The 15,889-nt window shown below is 38.6% G+C and overlaps 1 protein-coding gene and 2 long non-coding RNA genes across 3 annotated transcripts; 1 reads left to right on the forward strand and 2 right to left on the reverse strand.

Annotated features, from left to right (window-relative positions):
• Positions 1 to 7,306: 7,306 nt before the first annotated feature.
• On the reverse strand, positions 7,307 to 10,472 carry LOC140165445 (uncharacterized). The gene is made up of 3 exons (XR_011860723.1): positions 10,370 to 10,472; positions 8,251 to 8,358; positions 7,307 to 7,408 (listed from the first exon to the last, which is right to left on the reverse strand). It is a non-coding gene; the product is annotated as an uncharacterized lncRNA (long non-coding RNA).
• A 339-nt stretch (positions 10,473 to 10,811) lies between these two features.
• LOC140166950 (uncharacterized) lies at positions 10,812 to 11,195 on the forward strand. Its single transcript, XM_072190432.1, has one exon. It carries the CDS (start codon positions 10,812 to 10,814, stop codon positions 11,193 to 11,195), a length of 384 nt encoding a protein of 127 aa, XP_072046533.1.
• A 28-nt stretch (positions 11,196 to 11,223) lies between these two features.
• On the reverse strand, positions 11,224 to 14,439 carry LOC140165446 (uncharacterized). Its single transcript, XR_011860724.1, has 3 exons — positions 14,339 to 14,439; positions 12,579 to 12,686; positions 11,224 to 11,325 (listed from the first exon to the last, which is right to left on the reverse strand). It is a non-coding gene; the product is annotated as an uncharacterized lncRNA (long non-coding RNA).
• Between the last annotated feature and the right edge of the window lie 1,450 nt (positions 14,440 to 15,889).

Below are 15,889 nucleotides of genomic sequence, written 5' to 3' on the forward strand. Positions count from 1 at the left end.
TTTTTCTTTATAATTCTTTTTGCCACCCCCTTCTTCTTTTGCCGCCCCTTTCTTTTTTTGCCGCCCTTCTTCTTCCGCCGCCCTTCATTTTCGCCGCCCCTACTTTGACCCCGGGGGCTGGCGCCCCAAAGCCCCCCCCCAAAAAAAAAACGCGCATGGGAGCAAAGCAGCAGTGTTACTAGACATGTTAGACCCGGGTGCTAGAGATACTCAGACTCAGAATGTACGCCAAGTAATATGATACCAATATTGATCTCAATGTCAAAAATGAACGTTTTGTTTTTTGATTAAAACGGTATGCAGTGGAGCAAGTCAAATCAAATGCGAGAAGGAACAATGTTGTCCATCGAACGATTGGACAATTCCAGTTGAAATCCATACATCATTCCCTTTGGAAGGCATAACCTGAATGTCTCGCACAGGGGGGTGTAGATTTCAAATGGAGTCACCCGTTTAGGCAACCCCATTTGAAATTCACATCCCTGGGTGGAGGATAAGGGAACAGAAAAAAGATTTGGTGTCAAAAGTGAAAAACATATCGAAAGGTTTGGCTACAAAATTGACACTCTTGCATGTAGGCACAATTTCCACCTCGATACACCTGAGTACACACATTTGTCCAAGCCCAGTGAGTCTAGCAATGCATTGTTTCTACACAGTCTGTGTTTACACTACACGATTGAGTGTATAGCATCATAAGAGCGAGCTGTGTGAGCTTCTAGCTGCTGACTAGTGGAAAATACGACCACATGACCGATTGTATCATGGGAGGCATACGTGGGGATGGATCTGGCTATGTTTTTTGGTGCGATATCCTCACATGAATCTATGTTTTGAAGAAAATAATCCTAAAACATGGATCTCCTTAAAATACCACATTTTTGCGCGCTACGTGCGCATATTGCTTCAATTTTAAGCCCTTTTTGGAAGATTGAAGACTTTATAGTTTACATGTACAGTTTCTCTACAAAAACATGTACATATCCCACTGACAATACAGGGCCAAATTGAAGAATTTGTTTAGTCTTTCCCCCGAAATTTATATCCCCCCCCAACCCACCAAGAAAGCTGGAAATAAAGTTTTTGGTGCCACGCGAAATTTAGGTGCTACAAAACGTAAAATTGGTAAAAATTAAGCAAAACGAAAAATTGTTGAAAATATAGAACGATTAAAAAAATTTGTCTCACCGAGGAATAAAAAAAATATCTCGACGAAGTGTCAAAAAATTACTTCATTGAGGTGCTAAAATATATTTTTGCTTCCCCGAGGTGCTAAATATTGTCACGGTCCAACCCTAAAGTCATGCCTTCAACAGGGAGTGTATATTTGATAGCATTCACCGACACTGTGTTATTTGGGATCAAGCGCAGCATCCGTGGATGAAGTAATTTTGCACCATACTAAGGATCCCTATGCTTATGCAGAGAAATCTTCACAAGAAAGATTGGTGGAAGCGCCATGTGATGTCAACAAAGTTCAACAGTCTGCCACATACAATGGCAGCGTTTAGACCCCATTGTGAGCATGCTCATTACCTGACATGTTATGCATGGTTGCCGGTATGCCGGCTGCTCCAACTCTAGACCCACTAATGAATGGATGGATCAAAATTATTCAAAACTTCTCCTTACATGTGATTGCCCAGATATCGATTAATGTTATTGCTGACGCGTGAGCCCGTAATCAGAAAGCGCAGTAAGAGCCTTCCATAATGGTCATTGATGACAGGAAATATCTATGCGTGCTGACAAGGTTTGATCTCGGTATCTCATCCGGAAGGTTATGGGATAATTATAACAGATCTTCAGATTTGAAGCCTTCCGGTTAAACATGCAATGCAACAGGGTAGCTGCTCCAACTGTCCTCCGTTGATTCAGTGGTTTAATGCGCTGATCCAGGAACTCCTCCTCTGGTAGTCCAGAGGTTGATTCGCATAACTATTTTGGATAGATCAAGATGGGCTAAGGAGGGCTCTTTGGGAAGGCTGGCATTGTTCCAGAGGAGCCAATCGAAGGTTCTGCTTTGTAATTTTCTGGCGTGTGTTTATTATCATTCTTGTAGCATGGTGTGACATTTGCATACTTCCACTGAGCTGGCACGTGTCCTCTGTCGTAACACAGTTGGAAGAGGGGGGGTGCCAGCTCTGTAGCATAGTAATCGTCAGGTCTGGAAGCCTTGTTGGAATCCAGCTTTATCAGCTGTTGTTTTCTAACCTTGCTGGGCCAGAACACATGGGTGGAACATGCAGAGGTCCTCGGTTGTAATTCTCTGGGTCTTGCTGTTATCAACATTAAGGATAATAGTTCTTGTCACTGAACAGGAAATGAAAAAAACATTCAGCTTATATTCTGATAGTGAAGTGATGTAGGTTTGCCCATTGGCCTTTAGTACAGGGATTTCTGACTCGCCTTTCATCTCTGCCTTTCTGCTGGCTATCGACTACCATAAACTTTTGGAGCCAGTCTGGAGGTCAGTAGTCCTTCTCTCCTCAACTCTCAACAGCCTTCCCACATTCTTCACCATTCAGGATGGCTGACAAAATGAGCAGACAGACTTCTGAGGAATGTAAGTATACATCACACATCATGGATCATGTTTATGGCGTTAGTACATGCCATCTCTGGACCATCGTTTGTCAGGAGATTATCCCAGCAAGATCATTCCTGGGTGGAAATGGTTTTGAGGGAGGAGATGCATCAAGCGCAATCTTGATAAGATAGTAACCAGAGGTACTGTTGTAATCTATCTCTGTTAGGGTGAAGATGTTAGGTGTATCGGTCAAGATCAAGCTATCATCAGGAATGGCTTCAGCGATGAGAAGTAAATCAGGCTTAGAAATGGATGGTGTGTGGCAGATCCTTGCTTCTAATTTGCATTTGTTAGATATGTTTGTCAGCCATATGTCCATTGTCTTAACTCTTGGTCGAGCGGTGTTTCCAAACGTGCGATCAGTCCATTTTCGAAGCTTCCTTTTTCCATTCATAACTTTGCAGAAGAGAATCCTCATCTCCATTAATATAATCTCTAGATAAAGCAAAAGAGGTTGCCCTCATGCCTTCAACCTGTATCTTACTGATGGACTGTCAGTTGCAATAATCTCATCAGCTGTGTCTCATTGTATATATGAGTGGCTGCACACTCAATCAGTTGCACTAAATCAGCCCTATCTTGTACACTGAGACTTCAGCCAATGCACTGATTGAAAATCTCATGAAAGCGATGTCACGAGAAGAAGGAACAAAAATGCTCAAGGTTTCGCAACTACGACTCATCAGATTCAGAATCATCAGGTAAAACTAAAACTGAAAGAAACATTATAATCATAACAAAACAAGGTTCCATGGTCTCTAGCTTGGACTACGAGCTTGACATACCATTTCCTTTTACTAAAACCTACCTGTAACTGTTGAAATATAGGCGGTTGACGTACCACTTCACGTTGCAATGGGCGTATTTCAGTAACTCTGTACCTTCTACAGAGGTACCACCATGCAAGTACCAGGAGAATAATAAATAATAATAGAATCACGTCTATTATTATGATAACTATATTAAATGGTGTTAAGCCTGTCGGGAAAGAATCATAAAAGAAAAGAATTTTTCATGCGAGGTGCTGAGCTTTGACAAAACATAGATTTATATAGTGCAATTATATAAGATCATTGGGTTAATACAGAAAGTCTCTTGCCAATTTGGCACACCTTATAAATCATTTAACATCATTATCATCCAGGGATGTATACAGGCGCGAAAACAAAAATTAACACTGCGAGGACTTGAACTTCCTTCCGTCCTTCCTTCCACATACGAGTTTACCTCAACTGATTCAGTATCAACGCACGGGCTTTACATGCGTACACAGTTTCCCCCTCCTCGATCCTGGAAAGTAGGATTGATTGCAGATATCAGCACCGGGGATAGCTCTGACACTTAACGTTCACAGGGTTTGACTCTTCCTGTACACGGGACCAACGGCTTAACGTGACTTCTGAATCACGGACGTCGCACATACACAACCTATATCTGCACGTGCTAAGTAGTGTATGGGCGAGAAGAAATTCTACAATTGAATTATGTGATGTAACTGGACTTAATTGAAGAATTCCCGACCATATAGGAACTTTTCACCTAAGGCAAGCCCAGGGCTCGATCCATCTCCCGGATCGGATGTCCAAACGTAGCATCGTAATCGATCGTACGTGGAATCTATTCAAAATCCCGTTACAGCAGAGTGATTTTGAATAGATTCCACGTACGTTCGATACGTACGTTTGTAAATTGCAATCTTTCTCATATGAACAAACGGGCGCACGTTGTAAGGAGTAAGGCACATCACTCTGAAATGCATATCCTAATGGTCCCATAACCTCTGCGTATCACACCATTATGTGCGTCCCAGTCTCATTAAATGACATACGCACACAGGCGCAGTGGTTATCGATATATCCATCATTCTGCCTGTGACTTAGCGAAGAATTACAAGGCTCAAATGACTTCCTCTTGCGTGCGCGCATTATTTGCGCGGAACATTCAGTATTTCCGAAAATACCGAATTTGCACATAAGTCCGTTTTGGCATGTTCGATTTTTTTAAGGACGTAATGTAAATTGATTATTTAAAAAAAATAATAAATCGTGAGATTTAGTCAAGTTAGGAGTTAAAAAGTGATATGAATCTAATTAATTACTTTGCGTCAGTTATAATTATGTCGGGCATTGTGAAAAAATCTAAACATTTTGCTTTTGACCTCGAAATACATACACCCAGAAGGATATTCCTCGGTTCCAGAGCCAGGCAAAGTGTTAGATTAAGTTGACAATGCCCTCCAGATAACAAATGCACAGCTATTAACCTATAATTGAACTTCTTTAAAGCAACATACCAAGCTCCGAGTTATCTCCAGTAAAAACTGAAATACACACACCAGGGCTAACACAAACACTTCCATTATTGCATCCTACACCCGATTCTACATCGCATTGTGCTAAAAATTAACCATAAAAAACAAATGTTTAAATACATTCACACTTCCTGATTTCGAGTCGCGTAAAGAGAACTACAGTATGCAGTCATTTTCATGGGTGTGGTGCATAACATAGGGATAGAAACACTATTTTTTATGAGCACTTGTCTGATAGGTGCCCATTTCTAGGATCACCTGCATATATTAGCTAATTTCATTCCTTCAATACACAGGTATGACACAATTATTCCCAGATACATTCATTAATTTAAACATGTATCGCACCTTCTTTTATATACAATATTGCATTTGGAAGAACCAGGCTTTTCAATAACTATCAAAACTGCTGGGTACCAATCTTTTTGTTACAGCTTGTAGGTAATTTGTTCATGCAAAAGGAACCAGTCGTTTCATCCTTCAAACAAATATCACCATAATATTCAATTATACCATGCAGATAAGGCCTTGATAAGATGCTTATTCATGTCAAACCTATAGTTTTAAAAACCAGGGGGAGATGAGAGCATTGAATGACAAATTTGTAATTATATACTCTAGTTATAGACAGAAAATATAACCAAACATTACTGTGTAGATATGTTTTCAAAATTATTTGAAGCATGGAGGTTTCTGGTTTTTTAATACTTACATCATGTTCAAGAATAGGAATTAAGTTTCATTTGGCCCTGGCTTTTGGCAGTTAATTTTGGCTGTAGTGAAAGTGTATTTTTCCTACATGCCCAGTTAAGCCTTAACACTTGGTAAACAATTGCTCACCAATCACTAAAACCTGTTATAATCATGTGGTGGCTTGAATCCAATAGTAAACATGATAAAAGGAAAGGCTAAAATTTTCATACACTGTACAGTTTCATGGCAAGATTAAACGGGTTAAATAGTACGTGCCATGTGGAGCAGGATTAGAAAAATCCATACACACGAGGGTATGAGATATTAGGAATTATTTCCTAGCCTGTTAACTACAGGGTTGCATGTTATAATAGCTATTCAACACACATGTAATTTAAGGGATAAACTGTGCATATGAGATGCGGGTGCAAGTGGCATTAAAGTTCACTTCGTGAAAAAAATATTATGGATTACTTTAAAAAAAAGATGAATTTTTATGCTAACAATATTAGTATTTAAGGATGTACTTCGTTACTTCTACTTCTACTTGATTACAACGCCAAGATCTAACAGTTAGGACGTAAGGGCAAGGTCCTCTGGAACTTAACTCAGAGGAAGTGATTGCAGGTATCAGAACCGGGGATGGTTCCCCCCTTCTCTTTTCGGATAGATTTGACACTTTAACGTGCACGGGGTTGAGTCCGAAGGACCGCTAGTCCGAAGGTTCGCTAGTCCGAAGGTTCGCTAGTCCGAACACGTATTTCAATGGAGGACATGACGGTCGCTAGTCCGAATTTGAAAACGGTTCGCTAGTCCGAAAAAAGGTTCGCTAGTCCGAAGGTTCGCTAGTCCGAATGCTCGCTAGTCCGAATTTATTAAAAGGTTCGCTAGTCCGAATTGTTAATCAGGTTTGCTAATCCGAATTTAAAAAAAGGTGCTCTAGTCCGAATTTTAAATAAGGTCCGCTAGTCCGAATTTTATATACGGTTCGCTAGTCCGAATGATAAATAAGGCCCGCTAGTCCGAATTTAACAAAAGGTCCGCTAGTTCGAACTTTACATAAGGTTCGCTAGTCCGAATGTTAAATAAGGTCCGCTAGTCCGAATTCTAGTCGGCAATACTCACATTATCTTCTTTTTTGTCCGTTTTTTATTCGGACTAGCGAACCTTATTTACAATTCGGACTAGCGAACCTAAAATCAAATTCGGACTAGCGGACCTTATTTACAATTCGGACTAGCGAACCCTAAATCAACTTCGAATTAGCGGACCTTATTTCAAATTCGGACTAGCGAACCTTATATATAATTCGGACTAGCGAGCCTAATTTAAAATTCGGACTAGCGAACCTTGTTAAATTTTTGGACAAGCGGACCTTATTTAGAATTCGGAATAGAGAACCTTCGGACTAGCGGACCTTCGGACTAGCGAACCTTCGGACTAGCGAACCTTCGGACTGGCGGGCCTTCGGACTAGCGGGCTGTAACCGTTGACACTGCTGTACACGGAACCATCTTTACGTGACTTTCCGAACCACGAAACGCCGTTGATACACTACCTTGTTCTGCACATGCTAAGCAGTGTATAGGGGTGAGAAGGATTCTACATTATATTTATGTACTGCTTGAATTACTCATTAGTTTAGCTACACTTTTGTCAACATTTGTATTAAAATCGTGTTAAATTGTACATTAAGTTAAGTTTACCTGGACCGCCAAATTGACAAAGGTTTCCGGTAAAACCACTGGTACAGACACAGACGTCGGTTGCTACACATATTCCATTATTAGCACAACCATTCCCACCATTACAAACTGAAAATTATAAAAAATTTTGAACGAAACAATAAGCTAACCAGATCACCCATCGAGGTTTTTGTGCGTATTACTATATATATTTTAGGTTAGAGCAAATGAGTTTTTTTTTGTTTTTTAATGAAGGGGGACTCAACTTTTGAAGTGACTGGTACCAGCATCGGAAAAAGTGGCAAAGTGGCCGTGGAACTAAATATTTTGTATTGAGATTAATTTGTTATATTATGGATTCTTAAACGCTTGAAAACATTCCTGCAATCTTATTGGTTCTTACCCGTGTGATATGACATGATATCACACGGGTTAGCGCGTGCGCATCGACGCGATACGCGTACGCGCTATTTAAACCAATCGAAGGCGCATAGCAACAACGGGACTGATCGATTTTAAGACCTAGGGTATAATTCCTTAAAAAATGTAGGATTTAATTTGATTAAAATTGGTAATACTTATGATATTTTTATTTGAATTGAGTTTTAGCGTAAAACAACTCGGCTTCGCCTCGTTGTTTTACTTAAAATAATGATGTCGCCCGTGTTATATGAGACGATAGATGCACTCCAGGGGCTAAAAACAATACCTTTATTCTCTAATTACTAACAAAGATGAACTTTCATGTTAACAATATTAGTATTTAAGGATGTACTCCGTTTTACCATGGTTACTTTTAGTTAACTACATTTTTGTAAACATTTATATCAAGTGGTGCTTTTGGAATATAACCAACAGTTATGAAGTTGGACCTGGACTTGAAGTGCCAAATTGATAAAGGTTCATCCTTTATAATATTAAATCGTTTCAACTAGTACAATTGGAATAAAACGAACAGTAATTAAGTTTACCTGGACCGCCAAATTGACAGAAGTTTCCGTTAAAACCACTGGCACAGACACAGACGTCGGCTGCTACACATATTCCATTATTGGCACAACCATTCCCACCATTACAAACTGAAAATTATAAAAGTTTGCCAAGACTATATAATTATTTTCATTTTGAAGCAAACAATAAGCTAATCAGATCACCCATCGAGGATTTTGTGCGTTTTACTATATATATTTGAGGTTAGAGCAAATGTGCTTACCAGCGCGGCGTCGGGAAAAGTGGCAAAGTGGCTGTGGCTGTGTAACTAATTTATTTGTATTGAGATTAATTTGTTATACAGGGTGTCCCCCAAAAAAGAGGCCCCTCGTTGCGCCCTTTTTTCTCCTATTTTTGACAAGTTGATTAAATATATTTTGGTATGTAAAGAAACCTTTAATCGTTAGCTTTAATAAACCAAAACAATTATTTCAATCGGCTCACAACGTTTGAAGATATGCCCTTTTGAATAAAAGTACCCGTTTTTTACTCTGTCCACGGATAGCAAACAGAGTGGATGGGATGGCTCATGCTGTGGAGTGGCCTGCACGATCACCAGACCTCACACCACTTGATTTTTTTCCTTTGTGGCAAAATCCAAGATCTTCGCAAACGTATTACTGAATGCATTCGCAAGTATCCGGCGCACAAGGATGGTACGCAACGCAATTGATGCAATGAGGACCAGGGCTGAAATTTGGTGCTACGTGTATCTCATTAAATGAGGTACACGTAGCACCAAATTGAGGTACCTATGAATACGACCTTCATGCCCATTTTACACTGTAACTCAGAATACAATTGAGGACATTTACGGCTCATTCGTGCTGTACGGTCACATATTGTAAATGAAAAAAAGAAAGCAAGAAACAACAAATTAAGAAAGTAAGAAACATAATAAAACAAAAAGGCATAAATAACCAAGAAAAAAATAAGTAATCGCAAGTAAAGCAAAAGAAGTCCCATTCGGCATCCATTTTACAAACAAATTAATGACACTATTAACAAAATCCATTGCCCATAAACCCACCGGTAAAGCCCATTCCATAAATAAAGTTATTTTATAAAGTTATCATTGAGGAATGTTTGATATTCATGCATGGTATGTGTACTCCTTTCAATCTTTGAAGTAGACAAGCCTTCTCCGTGGACAGAGTGAAAAACGGGTACATTTCTTTAAAAGAGCATATCTTCAAAAGTTGTGAGCCGATTGATATGATTGTTTTGATCTATTAAAGCTAACAACTTTACATACCAAGTTTACATACCAAAATATTTTTGATCAACCTTTCAGAAATAGGAGAAAAAGAGGGCGCAATGAGGGGCCTCTTTTTGGGGACACCCTGTATTATGGATTACTAACAAAGATGAACTTTCATGTTAACAATATCAGTATTTAAGGATTTACTTTGTTACCATGGTTACTTTTAGTTCAGCTGCATTTTTGTCAACATTTATATTAAGAGGTGCATTTGGAATATAACCAACAGTAATGAAGTTGAACCTAGACTTGAAGTGCCAAATTGACAAAGGTTCATCCTTTATAATACTAAAATCGTTTCAACTAGTGCAATTGGCAGTGTACTTCAGTTATATCTATAAATGCGCTTTTATAAATGCGCACGTGACCCATTGGCACGACATACCAATACCAACAAGCGTGACCAAATCCTCATGCATTGATACAGAAAGGGATAGGAACTCTGTAGATAAATATCATCAAATTCATCAAATTTAAGTATTGAATTGCAAAATTATTACACATTTTGCAATTCCGAATTTGTAATATGTTATCAAAAACAAAATTTTGAAAGTATTTGACGACGAAAACAAATTCAACGAGTACGGAAACGTTTAAAATATAATCACAAAGTTGAACAAAATATACAATTTTGCTGCACAGCAGTCTCATGTTGTTCCGCCTTTGCATTCAAATGTATAGAAAGACCACTTGCTATGTAGAAGGTCACTTCGAGACTTACTGTCTATAAGCTGTTATGGCAACGCGGAGATTGTCACATGCGCATTAATAAAAGCACATTGATATATATATAACCGAAGTACACTGATTGGAATAAAACCAACAGTAGTTAATTTTACCTGGACCGCCAAATTGACAGAAGTTTCCGTTAAAACCACTGGCACAGACACAGACGTCGGTTGCTACACATATTCCATTATTGGCACAACCATTCCCACCATTACAAACTGAAAATTATAAAAACATTTGAGACAGTTACGATTGAATCGGTGCATTTTGAAAATATGACTTGAGATATTTGACATTTGACCTACTGTACTATATAATTGCTGAACCAAACACACTGTGACAGCTTTTTAAATCCTAGCAATGAGAGCAAAATAATATTGAGATAATTATATTTTAAGTACATCCTTAAATGTGGTTCATGGCCTGAACCACATTATCTATGCAGATGACACGCAGGTTTATTTGTTCTTTGATTCTGGAGAGCGCGAGATCATGATCGACTGTCTTGAAGGCTGCATGAAAGACATTAAAGCCTGGACTTTGCAAAACAAAATGAAGTTCAACGACAGCAAAACTGAGATCTTGTACTTTCACTCACGCTTTGTTAGTTCCAATCCCCCTTCCAATGTTACAATTGGTGACTCTGCAATTGATCTAACGCATGAAGCTCGGAACCTCGGCATTATATTTGAAGACAGCCTCGATATGGAGAAACAAATCTCCAATGTTTGTCGTCCTGGGTGGGCTTGCATTCGCCGCATTGGACAGATAAGGAAGTTTCTGGATGAAGCAGCAACAGAAAAGCTCGCGCATGCCTTCATTACATCCAGAATAGACTGCTGCAACAGCCTTCTCTTGGGACTGCCTGAGAAGCTGATTCAACGTCTCCAACGCCTACAGAATATTAAATCGTTTCAACTAGTACAATTGGAATAAAACGAACAGTAATTAAGTTTACCTGGGCCGCCAAATTGACAAAAGTTTCCGTTAAAACCACTGGCACAGACACAGACGTCGGTTGCTACACATATTCCATTATTGGCACAACCATTCCCACCATTACAAACTGAAAATTATAAAAGTTTGCCAAGACTATAATTATTTTCATTTTGAAGCAAACAATAAGCTAATCAGATCACCCATCGAGGATTTTGTGCGTTTTACTATATATATTTGAGGTTAGAGCAAATGAGTTTAATATTTTTTAATGAAGGGGGGGCTCAACTTTTGAAGTGACTGGTATGTGCTTACCAGCGTCGGGAAAAGTGGCAAAGTGGCTGTGGCTGTGTAACTAATTTATTTGTATTGAGATTAATTTGTTATATTATGGATTACTAATAAAGATGAACTTTCATGTTAACAATATCAGTATTTAAGGATTTACTTTGTTACCATGGTTACTTTTAGTTCAGCTGCATTTTTGTCAACATTTATATTAAGTGGTGCATTTGGAATATAACCAACAGTAATGAAGTTGAACCTAGACTTGAAGTGCCAAATTGACAAAGGTTCATCATTTATAATGCTAAAATCGTTTCAACTACTGCAATTGGCAGTGTACTTCAGTTATATCTATAAATGCACTTTTATAAATGCGCACGTGACCCATTGGCATGACATACCAAGACCAACAAGCGTGACCAAATCCTCATGCATTGACCACTATACAGAAAGGGATAGGAACTCTGTAGATAAATATCATCAAATTTAAGTATTAATTGAATTGCAAAATTATTACACATTTTGCAATTCCGAATTTGTAATATGTTATCAAAAACAAAATTTTGAAAGTAATTGACGACGAAAAAAAATTCAACGAGTACGGAAACGTTTAAAATATAATCACAAAGTTGAACAAAATAGATAATTTTGATGCACAGCAGTCTCATGTTGTTCCGCCTTTGCATTCAAATGTATAGAAAGACTACTTGCTATGTAGAAGGTCACTTCGAGACTTACTGTCTATAAGCTGTTATGGCAACGCGGAGATTGTCACATGCGCATTTATAAAAGCGCATTTATACACCAATCCGAGAAGCGTTTACTGTATTTGGCCCTCTATTGACGGCAACACAGATGTACCAGAGCGGGAGATTTAATTCGTAATTCAATACTCATGATTGTGTATTGAATATCAATGTTGTGTACAATTCCCGGGTACAATTCTGTATAGCACACAATAAATAATGGATGGAACCCCCGACCTCGGGACACCGCAGTTTTACATCGGGGACACCGCAGTAATGGCGAAGTCGGATAGGTGTATATATATAACCGAAGTACACTGATTGGAATAATACCAACAGTAGTTAAGTTTACCTGGACCGCCAAATTGACAGAAGTTTCCGTTAAAACCACTGGCACAGACACAGACGTCGGTTGCTACACATATTCCGTTATTGGCACAACCATTCCCACCATTACAAACTGAAAATTATAAAAATATTTGAGACAGTTACGATTGAATTGGTGCATTTTGAAAATATGACTTGAGATATTTGACATTTGACCTACTGTACTATATAATTGCTGAACCAAACACACTATGACAGCTTTTTAAATCCTAGCAATGAGAGCAAAATAATATTGAGGTATATATTAAGTACATCCTTAAATGTGGTTACTGAACCACATTATCTATGCAGATGACACGCAGGTTTATTTGTTCTTTGCAAAACAAAATGAAGTTCAACGACAGCAAAACTGAGATCTTGTACTTTCACTCATGCTTTGTTAGTTCCAATCCCCCTTCCACTGTTACAATTGGTGACTCTGCAATTGATGTAAACGCATGAAGCTCGCAACCTCGGCATTATATCTCCAATGTTTGTCGTCCTGGGTGGGCTTGCATTCACCGCATTGGACAGATAAGGAAGTTTCTGGATGAAGCAGCAACAGAAAAGCTCGCGCATGCCTTCATTACATCCAGAATAGACTGCTGCAACAGCCTCCTCTTGGGACTGCCTGAGAAGCTGATTCAACGTCTCCAACGCCTACAGAATGCCACGGCTAGGCTTGTCTGTCTTGTAAAGCGCAAAGAACACATAACCCCAATCCTCTACAGGCTACACTGGCTCCCAGTCCGTCAGCGGATTAAATACAAGACTCTGCTCCTAACTGTCAAATGTCTTCACAATATGGCCCCCACTTACTTAAGCGAACTAATCTCACGACACAAACCGAAGCGTACCCCACGTTCTACATATCTCACACTACTCGAAATACCAGCTGCTCCCAGGACTGTCACATATGGCTCGCGATCTTTCGCTTCAACTGCCCCATCATTATGGAATGAGCTTCCGGAAGCAATTAGGAGCATCCAATCCATCAACCATTTCAAAAAATCACTGAAGACTTTTCTGTTTAACCAGCACTTCAACTGATGTTCCTTTTTGAACTTGCAGGGCTCATATGTATGCCTTTTTAATCTGTTGTCTTTGAAGAGAATTTTATTTTACTGCTGATACTGTGTTAACTTGCCTTTTTTAATGCTATGTGACATGTGAATATTTCGGTCACCTTTTATGATGCTGTGTTTATGGTTAATAGTACTTTTAAATTTGTACCGTATACTATCTAATTATAATTTTACTTTTATTGCTTTTCGGTCACCTTTTATGATGCTGTGTTTATGGTTAATAGTACTTTTAAATTTGTACCGTATACTATCTAATTATAATTTTACTTTTATTGCTTTGTAAACTTGTGTTTGTGGAATAGTAGTTTTTAAGTTTGTAATGGTAGCTTTTAGGACTGTAATGTAGTTGTGTACTCCACTCATGTGTTTTTATAATGTTTTTATCCTTTGTACAGGGTGTTTTTATCCTTTGTACAGGGACGTCCAATTTGGACGTAAGTTGAGAAATAAACATCATAATCCAAAAATCTAAAATTTCAACGTGTAGCCCATTTTATTCTGTATCACATACGCCAATTTTACTGGAATCGATTGACTGGTTGCGGAGAAATGAATGCAAGTATAATACATATCGTTCTAGAGTAATTAAGTTACATTTTTGTCAACATTCATATTAAAATCGTCGTAACTTTGGAATAGACCCAATAGTAATGAAGTTTACCTGGACCGCTAAATTGACAAAGGTTTCCGGTAAAACCACTGTGACAGACACAGATGTCGGTTCCTATACATATTCCATTATTGGCACAACCATTGCCACCATCACACACTGAAAATGATAAAGGTTTACCAAGACTACGTAAGTATTTTAATTTTGAATAAAGCAATAAGATGACTACCTATGTATTAATAGATGTCATGTTTGCGCAAATAAGTTTCGAGTAAATTTCTTTTCATCGGGAAGGGGGACATACAACTTTTGAAGTGATGGGTATTAGTCTGCCGGCGTCGGGAAGAACCGGCCTATCGCCTATGAAAAAAGGCGAGGTGGTCTTTGGGTACGGTATAACCAAATGAAAAAGGGGGTCATTAGGTACAGTGTATTTTGATAGGGGTGAAGCAATTGTTAAATTTGTGAAAAAGCAGGGAGTGTCTGCGGGGGAATGTGCGCCCTTGCGAATTTGGATTTTTTAAATGAACGCCCAAATGAAGCTATTTGATGCAAAACATTTATGCTTTAATTTATAGTTATTTTCCGATCATATTATTATGGATTTTCATTAACAAAGTTAACGGGTCTCAAAATTAATTTTAGGCATGGACCTACTATTATACGCAATAACATGCAATTTTACTTCTCTTCTCATTTCTATTTTCCCCGTTCTCGTTCTCTTCTACTATCATCGTATCTTTTTATAACATTAATATAATAATTATTATTATTAAGGTATAACATTAGCGTATTTGAGAATCCCCTATTTTAATAGGCAAATATGCAACGTTTGAGTCACATAGTGATATCCATTAAGCTACACTATGATATGCTTCATTTATATTTATTACGCAGGTAGCGCAGTAAGTACACAGTAAAAAAATATGAATGGGGGGTGTCTTCAATTTGGCAAAATGTTCGAAATGTTAGATGAAATGAAGCCAATGGCGCGTTACCTTTTCCCCTATTTCTGAGACAGGTGTTAGTAAAAAATGGTATAGTCCTAAATAACGAGATTGACAAAGAGAATCAAGAGAATCCCCTTGTAACATTACACACATGGACGGTGCAACTTTCTTTTTCTCTCTATTTCCCACAGCCTCTATTCTATTCCCCCCCTTTTTTTTTTGAGGAGGAGGGGGTAATTGTTCGTACAGATTTAGGAGCGTTGTCTAGTGATTTTCATATGGGGAAAAACCTTGCCAAAAATAAAAAGCTTTAATATCGCGGCGGTCAGCATTCCACAGCGATAAAAGAGGGGACAAGATGTATGAAATGGGGACCCACTGCCCCTTCGCCTGCGCCTTTGCCGGGGAAAAGGGAATGGTCCATGTTCTTCTCCTCCTCCTTCTTTCTCCCTCCCTCTCTTTCTCTTTCCTCCTTTTCCTTTTCCTCTTTTCCTCTTCCCTTATTCAATATTATTCGGATCGAGTTTACTGGTGCATTTGATATAGAACCAACAAATGAATAAAAAAAGTTTACCTGGACTTGAACTGCCAAATTGGCAAAAGTTTCCGGTAAAACCACTGACGCAGACACATACGTCGGTTGCTACACATA

This window comes from Amphiura filiformis, chromosome 12 (assembly GCF_039555335.1).
Source record: "Amphiura filiformis chromosome 12, Afil_fr2py, whole genome shotgun sequence".
Lineage (NCBI taxonomy): Eukaryota > Metazoa > Echinodermata > Ophiuroidea > Amphilepidida > Amphiuridae > Amphiura > Amphiura filiformis.

Coding starts and splice junctions, on each gene's coding strand:
- LOC140166950 (XM_072190432.1), top strand. CDS start 10,812: ATGAAGTTCAACGACAGCAAAACTGAGATCTTGTACTTTCACTCACGC.